An 8,808-nucleotide genomic window follows, 5' to 3' on the forward strand; every position below is an offset into this window, starting at 1 on the left:
CGTCTATACATTATTCACACAAGGAAGATGTTTTGATTGACATTGTATTGTATAAAATGTGAATGTCTTACGTTTAAAATTAATTAGAATATTTGCAAATATTATTATACGTCTACAAACATCTATTACGTCTTTGGCATACAGACATAACTTTACACAATGAAATTGTTTAGTTTAGTTTGATACTGTCTGGTATAGAATTTGAATGTTTTCTGTTTAGAATTAGACTATTTGCCAATATATATATGGCTATAAACTTATATTACGTCTCTGGCATACAAACAGTCACACAAGGAAGATGTTTTGATTGACATTGTATTGTATAAAATGTGAATGTCTTACGTTTAGAATTAATTAGAATATTTGCAAATATTATTATACGTCTATAAACATCTATTACGTCTTTGGCATACAGACATAACTTTACACAATGAAATTGTTTAGTTTAGTTTGATACTGTCTGGTATAGAATTTGAATGTTTTCTGTTTAGAATTAGACTATTTGCTAATATATATATGGCTATAAACTTATATTACGTCTCTGGCATACAAACATTATTCACACAAGGAAGATGTTTTGATTGATATTGTCTTGTATTTAATGTGAATGTATTATGTTTAAAATTAATTAGACTTTTTGCGAATATATTACACGTCTATAAACTTCAATTACGTCTCTGGCATGCATACAAACATCACTGTACACAAGAAAATTCCTTAGAATTAAATTGTCCAGTAAAGAATGTGAATGTTTTCTGTTTAGAAATAATTATACTGTTTGCAAATATACGGTTATAAACTTCTTTACTTTCCGGCATACAGACATTGCTTTACACGAAGCAATTGCATAGGCTTACATTGTCTAGTATAGAGTGATAATGTTTTCTGTTAAGTATTCTCAAATATATTATACAAGGTAGCTATAAACTCATATTGCGTCGCTGGCTTGAAATAAAAGATTGCTGTTGAGAATTAGAGTACATTGTAGTTTTGTAATGTCTATGTATATTTCTTTTCGTCTTTGGCATAGAGTCTATAGCTGAGACATTACTTTGCAAAATGAAACCGTTTAATTTGTTCGTTGCTTTGTTTTTCAAAATCAACCTTTGCTGATTAGAATTAGAAAAGTTATTTACGAATGTATGTCCATGTCTTTGGCACACACGTTACTTTCCATATTTTTTTAGTATTTAAAGTTATAGTTTGCTATTTTGAATTAGAATATGTGAACTCCATCTACATTTGTCTATCCTACCTTTATGTCTGTGACGTACATGCGTTACTTTCCCGAAGGAAAACCACAATATTTTAAACCAACTTATACTTTTTAAATTTTTTGAATTATATTCGAAATAAGAGTTTGCTGTTTAGAATGAAAGGGACATTTTTAAAATTATAATAATAACATTATTACCACATTAATCATGATAATAATATTGATAATGATAATGATAATGATAATAATACAAATTAATTTGAACATATTATTAAGTGGCTCTACAGATCAGGCTTTCGCGATCATTCTGTTCTATTTTTTTTTACCCCGCCGCCCCCCCCCCCCCCCCCCCCCCATTTATGAATCTTGCAATTTTTATGGCAGCCGACTGGCGGTAAAAGTTTATCATTCATGGACAGAATATATTGATGATCTAATATCAGCCACCACCCCTCCCCCACCCCCTCCCCCTCCCACTCACCCTTCCCTCCCACCCCTCTCTCTCTTGTGACGCCCCACAATGAGATCAGTATACGACGCCCATGCAATGCACGTTGTTTGAATGATCCGCCAGCCGGAAATGCGCATGCGCGTTGCCAATGCAGCGCAAGATTTACTTCCGCGTTATTTGCGTGGTCTGAAGAAAATGAGAGGATGCTTTTTGATGAAAAATGGAACATAATCCAGATAAATATTTTGTCCTGCAAGGTCGCAAGACACCAGTCAGGTGAGCATGAGACCGTTCTTTTTGTTAAATGCTTATTATTGTTTTGTCGAGCAATTACCGCATCGTTTAACCAGACAATTAATTGTATCAATGTAGGCACGGGCCTATGCCTATGGCTATGCGACTAGCGAGGAGCGGTAGCTAAGCTATTTCTTAACCAGAACTCTGGGGCTTGTAATCCGCAACACGGCAGCTACATGCACATCGGCGAATGTGACATCTAGATCTAATTCAGTAATTGCCCCCTCCGAGCCTGAGATCGACCTCCGGATCCCCATCCCCTTATTTCACTGTCGAGCCTGAGACATCCGTGTGTGTGTTATTAGGTATTTACAGATGTGTATCAATCAGATATGATTATTTACGTCTGTGGACCGAGACCCCCTTATCTTCCGTCTTCCGAAAGACGCGACTCGGTTTCGAACCAGCGTCTTCGGCTGAATCAATTTTAACTGCCAGTTCCATTGCATTGTTAGCTGGATTACAGGCGTACATGTATGCCCATCCTCTTATTTTACTGTCGAATAATTTCTGAATTCAATTGTCTAGATCTAGTATTAGTAATAGGGTCTAGATCTAGTAGTAGGCCTAGATCTAGACCTAGGGTCTAGTCTAATACTAAGATTCTAGACCTAGATCTAGATCTAGATCTAGTCTAGAGTAGAGGTCTAACTGTAAAGACATGGAACAACCTACAACAATCAACCATCGACCAAACCTCCCCGCTCTCATTTAAAAATGCAGTTACTAAAGAACTTTTTTCCAAAATGTAATCGTCCACCCTCCCCCACCTCCAGTCAAAACTCTTCTTCGGAGTATTTAGGAGGAAAATAATCCAAGATCCAAGAACGTTGGACTAATAGACTAGAAAAGTCTACTATACTCTAGATCTAAAATCATTTGAAATTATAGTCTGAATAATAATGTGTTACTGTTGAGTGTTGTTAATAGGCACATATCAATTATCATTCAATCATATGCGCACTGAAGGGAAGAATAGCCCTTTAGTAAGGAGCTGCCATTTTTACCTAGGCTAAATTTCACCTTTCCCTGCATGTGCTACATGTATCTTGTGTAAGAGTTTCTCAAAATGAAACAAGATAACTGACAGAAGACAGCCAGAAAAATTTACTTGATCAAGTTCATTGATTCTAATAGAGATCACATTGAAGCCATGTCCATGAATGATTCGTATGGAAATACATGTAGGGTCTAGCCTACTTACAGTCTACAATAATACAATGTAACTAAAAATCAAATATCTTCCAAGAATTTTGCTGATTAGATGCAGGGGTGATAGTGAGCACTAAAAAAAAAAAAGGTTTTTCGTTTTCCCCTCAACCACGCCCCCTTGTAAAAAAAACCCAAAAAACGAGGATTCGCGGGGAAAAAATGGCATCTAACAACATTCCCCCCTTAGGAGTAAGAAAATTGGGGGAAAAAATAGGGCAAAATAGGGAAGAATAGAGAAAATAAGAGGGAAATCGGGAAAAATCAGGATAAAAACGGAAGAAAAAAAATTGGTTAATAAAAAAAAAATCTGTTTTTTTTTTTTTTTTTTAAATCGGGAAGAAAAAAAAAATCGGGAAAAAATCGGGAAAAATAAAAACAATCGGGAAACCGATTTAAATCGGGTTTTTATCAGGCCTGTAGATGTCTCTGATGTATTTTGACCTCTTCAACTTAGATTTAGAGGTCAGCCCCCACACAGAATAGGCAGGTTGCATATGACCCAGGAGTGGTGGAAAACCCTGACCCTTTCTTTTTAATTCTAATTATCAACTTATTTTTACAAGAATATAAATGCTCAGTAGACTAAGCTCTTTGTGAACATGTTTTCCTGATGTTTCTTATCGAAAATAACCTTTTTTTCTCTCTTTTTCTCTGCGCAAACAGGGATAAAAACTCAGGATATCTGACCAACTCTCAGCGAACCTTGAGCACAAAGAATTTGTCACAGACCTCAACTTTACACAACACCAGAAATGGAGCATGGACAGGGCGAGAGTCGTTCAGGGACACCAGGCAGTCATGGGCAGAAGGTCCTTCACCAGAAAACCCTTACGAAGAGATCCAGGACAACCTTCGGGCTAAGAGTTCTGAGCTAAGCCTTGATCTACGAAGCCTCAACAGCAGCCTGAACAAAAGCCTGAACAAGAGTGTGACTTTCAGTGCAGCTCTAGATGCTTATAAAAAGCCACGAGATGAAGACGAGAACAGTCTCGATGACACGTTTGAAGAGGAACTTCAGCGGCTGATTGCAAACGATGCTCGTGAGAATCATCTCCAAGAACAAAGCCTTGCTGGCAAGGTCAAGAATAAAGCCACTGCGCAGTGGTTTACAGATCCAATCCATCTTTCACAAGAAACCCAGTATCCTGTCTTCAAAAGTCTAGGAGCTAATGAACACACGGTGTCATCAGTAAAAAGGACTACGGGTATGCTAGGTACAGAAATGGCCCAGAAGAAGGTCGCGTCAAGCATCTCATCCGATGAAGAAGTAAGGAGGTATTTTCCAGTTACGTTCAACGAAGTGCCAGCAGTCATGCAGACCCTGACACCCCCGCCACCTATGGACTCAACCACACGGAGTGTAGTAGACAGGACTACAAGGAGTATTATGAGTGATTCTGGTCCAAGGAGGACCAGTTCTAGCAGGCCTCCTCTCCCTAACGGCAGACCAATGAGTTCCTCTGGCAGGTTTAACAGTCAGGACAATCTGAAAGCTATGAATAGGTCTTCATCTAGGAATGGCTTCCCCACCAATGGAATGTCCCTCCGACTCTCGCAGGGTGTAGCCACCCAGGATCCACAAATGAAGGCAGTGAAAGATTATAACTATTTAAAGGTAATATTTCATTTAATGTTACCAACTACTGTGTTTATTTAAAGTGAATGTTTCCATGTAAAGATACATGTACATGTACAATGTATGTTGTTAGTTCCAAGGGTTAAAGAGCAAATATAGCCATAACCATTAACCAACCATCCTTTTCAATAACTATATTTCTGTGGATAATTTATGAACTTGTTACTGAGTATCACAACAATCATAATACAAGTGTCCTCAGGAGTAGACAGGATTTTTCAATGGGGGGGGGGGGGGGGGGGGGGGCCAGATGTGAAGGATTGACTAAGCAGTAGAAACAAAATCAGCATCACCACCACTCTTACATGCAGGCGCCGCTGAACGTTTTCCAAAGTAGGTTGGGGAAGGCTAAAGTATTTACGATCAGGTAGAGCGTATTGTAAATATGTGTGGGGTCAAAGGGCAGAGCCCTCAGAAGCTCAGGGGGTATGGACATTTAATAACGCTCAGATGAGCATATTTTGATACCTTATTCATGACTCTGGCAGGTCCCTAATTGGCGTTGGGTCCAGGTGGCTGAGCCCCATGAAACTCATGGATTTGAGGCATTCTATAATGGTCAGATAAGCATTCAGGGGACCACCTTAGGGCCTTTGGTGGGGTCGAGGGGCGGAGCCCCGGAAGCTCAGGGATTTTAGGCATTTAATTCCAGTCAGATGAGCATATTTTGTTAACTTGCTTGTGACACTGTCAGGACATTAATTGGCTTGGGGTTGAGGGGGCAGAGCCCCAGAAGGTCAGGGGTTTTAGGCGATAAATTATGATCTTACAATGTTATCTACCAGTATTTGAGAATAAAACTATTTCTTTAAAAAAAAACCCTACTTTATCCCATTCTTGTTGACCCCATGCAGGCATCCCAGGAGTTTGTAGATGAGAAAGTGGTGGCGTCTCCTTTTGAATACGAGCTGTCCAAGCTCCGCATGGAGCGTCTCAGGATAGAGGAGCAGAGGATCCTGGAGACCAAGAGGCAGGAGGAGCTGGAGCGAATCAGAGGTCCGGTACCAAAGTGGTAAGAATTCTTTACATTTTGTTCTTCAAATTGGCAACAATAATATTTTCAATTTATTGCTACTTTATTGTTACAATAACATGTAATGCCTCCGAAAACAAAATACAATGTACATGTAAATATGGGTATGAACTCTGTCAAAGATTTGAAGAATCAAATCTCTGTTTTGGATTGAATGTGTGTGGTTCCTAACAAGTAGTTATCGCTGCAATAAATTATCAAAACATCAAAACATTGTGCTATATTCTTCTAATACAATGTCTTACATGTATATGCCATACACAATTATTAACACAAAAACTGCTTTGCTTTTGCTTCTATATACCATTATGTTTCATATCATTACATGTTTCTACAATCTTTTTAAAATATAAGGCAATTGTAAAGTTACAGGTAAGGGTTATTTCATGGGTAAACATAAATTAGGAAGTAATGTTACATTTCCCTTATTTTTTTTATTACTCAAGTTCTATGCTTGTTATCCATTTTCCTTTTAATTTTGTTGATGCAGGTACGAGATGAAGACGCCCAACTTCACCTACGAACATGCCAAGAACAATCAGTTGAATAGCAGCAGACAGAACTGGCAGAGCCTTTACAATTATCGCAACAAGCTGCTTTCTGCTTCACAAGAGTTTGCCAAATCCACTAATTGAGTGTGATCATCTATTACACGTATATAGTGTTCTTAAGCCCAATGGAGGCAGGATTTGGAAAAGACAGTAATGGCAAAATTTCATGTGTTAATGATCGGCTAGATATGATTTTGAGGAGGTTAAACAAAGAACAGCTGTGCCCAAGAATGCTCTGTATAAAATAGATTGATCTGTGTGTTGTTGCATACAGATGTGACACACATGCTGCTTTTCACATCTCATTTTGCTGACATGTTAAGTCTAATATCAGGTTGTGGTGGATTTGTTTGTTTTAGAAAGCATGGGTATGTTTGTAAAGTAAACTATAGGGGACCGACTGCTTTAAGTCCTCTCTGTGGGACGTGGTAATGAGGATTATAATGTCTTACCAAAGGAAACTAGCGCGCATCAAATTGGTTTCGTTCCCGGGGCCTCCCATTTATGAGACCACTGCTCTACCAACGAGCCATCACGCCTTACTCATGTACAGTGACTTTGTTCTAGATATACATGTACACATGACACGGTATTACAGTGTATAGTAGTAAATCATAATATTGAGAGCAATTGACCTCTATGTAGAGATGTGATAGTCGAGTGGTTTAAACACTTGGCTGGAGATGTGAAGGTTGTTGGTTCAATCCACTTCAATTCCAGCACTCGTATCTGTAAGCAGGGCATTTCATCTACATTTTTTTCCTCTCCTCCCAGGTATTAAATGATTTCCAGTAAGGATGGGCAAGTTATTGTAGATTGCTTCACATTGTGAGTGTTGATCTGCAAATAATTGGATTTGCCTGACGCTCTCCAGCGAGGGGGAGGTTGTATGCAATTGAGTGCAAGAAAATCTGAATCTCAAGCATGAACCTGGGGAAATAATCTGTATATCTGTTAGATTAGTTATGTTAAATGTATCAAGCACTAGATACAAATCCAAACAATTCGTATTATGAAGTGAGTATAGATGTTATTAATATTGAAAGCAATATGAAATCACCTTGATACTTTATATGTATATATATATATATTTTTTTCTTTTATAAATATGAATATGACCTACAGGGAAATGACACTCAGTAGAAAACATCTATCTGTTTTTAGATGTGGGCGAGTTCCATTTGATCGATATTGTATTTAAAAAGAAGATGCTTTATAATTTGGTGTAATTTGATGTAACTATCTGAGAGTATAATACCTTATATTTTCTTGACCCACGACTTGAATCTCTGCAGAAAGCACAATTCCCTTTATACATGAATGCTTGTGTACAACTATGCTGCTCCAGACTATACAGTATGATGTTTACATGAAAATTAAAGAAAGAATTTCTTTTCTTTGTGCCAATCAGTGCTTTTTTTGAAAATAAGTTTTAGGATTGTTTATATTTATCAATCTCTATATGCATTTTACTTTTATTTATGGCTTTCTAACATGCCTAAGCTTGTTTACTTTTATTTTACAAAAGGTAATATCAATTTTTTTTTTATAATACAGAGTTGGATTCGATGAAAAAAGTGTCTCGTATGTTGATGATCTAGAAACACAATTACAGGTATATTCTATTTTTTTTTTTAAATTAGCTATAAAAAAAAAGTCAGGTTTATTTACCCAGCTGGAAAAAAAATGAATTTTCTAAATCTCTTTTTTAAATTAATTTATCCATGGGCATAAAACATGAAATGAGAATAGTAAGTAAGCTTGGTGTGATCTAGAGCTAACAAATAGTAAGTAACACGAGGTATGATGGGTACCTGATTTTTTAAAATATTTTTTTCCTTGGGGGGGGGGGGGGGGGGGGGGGGGGGGGAGGTAATTATTTTTGATTTTATTTCTTTTTTAAGTCATCCATTGTAAGAAATCTTTTTGCTAAACAAGCAGAACTACTCCTTTATTGTGCCTTTGTGATGTTTAGTTTGTGATTATTATTATCTATGCATTGAAATTTACCAATCAATCCTGCCAACCCAGAATACTTTTGTCGACCGTTTTATTTATGATGAAATAAACATACGAATCAGATTGAAATGTGTGATGACATCCTCTGTCTTAGTCTGTCAAACTGCATCTTTCTTATTCTCTCTGTATGTTTCTCATCGAGTGAAGTGCAGTGGAAAACTATTTTTCTTTTTCGCAGAAGCTCTTTTAGGATTTGGTGTTGTATAAGAGTAATTTTTTTACAGTGACATTAATACCATCATAAGTCTAAGTTCGTGGACATCCCATAGAAACGTATGTTAATTCTATAACACACGCTTCAAAGGGATGTCCACGAACTTGAATTCAAATAACGGCCCCCTGGTTTATCTCAACCTTTCAAGCACACAAAATACTCCACATACAACCAAAGTA

At 37.3% G+C, this 8,808-nt stretch overlaps 1 protein-coding gene across 1 annotated transcript; it reads left to right on the forward strand.

The window, feature by feature from the left end:
• The first annotated feature begins 1,822 nt into the window (after positions 1–1,822).
• Positions 1,823–8,217, forward strand: LOC100889052. Its single transcript, XM_003728553.3, has 4 exons — positions 1,823–1,943; positions 3,840–4,791; positions 5,667–5,824; positions 6,336–8,217. Exons 1-4 carry the CDS (start codon positions 1,888–1,890, stop codon positions 6,478–6,480), a joined length of 1,311 nt encoding a protein of 436 aa, XP_003728601.2. The 5' UTR covers positions 1,823–1,887; the 3' UTR covers positions 6,481–8,217.
• Positions 8,218–8,808: the final 591 nt, after the last annotated feature.

This window comes from Strongylocentrotus purpuratus, unplaced genomic scaffold (assembly GCF_000002235.5).
Source record: "Strongylocentrotus purpuratus isolate Spur 01 unplaced genomic scaffold, Spur_5.0 spur5_scaffold_21, whole genome shotgun sequence".
Classification (NCBI taxonomy): domain Eukaryota; kingdom Metazoa; phylum Echinodermata; class Echinoidea; order Camarodonta; family Strongylocentrotidae; genus Strongylocentrotus; species Strongylocentrotus purpuratus.

Bases quoted from the DNA above. Each gene is read 5' to 3' on its own strand.
- LOC100889052 (XM_003728553.3), top strand. From the start codon at position 1,888: ATGGAACATAATCCAGATAAATATTTTGTCCTGCAAGGTCGCAAGACA. The intron at 4,792-5,666 runs GTAATATTTCAT...GACCCCATGCAG, and splicing joins AAGATTATAACTATTTAAAG to GCATCCCAGGAGTTTGTAGA. The intron at 5,825-6,335 runs GTAAGAATTCTT...TTGTTGATGCAG, and splicing joins AGAGGTCCGGTACCAAAGTG to GTACGAGATGAAGACGCCCA.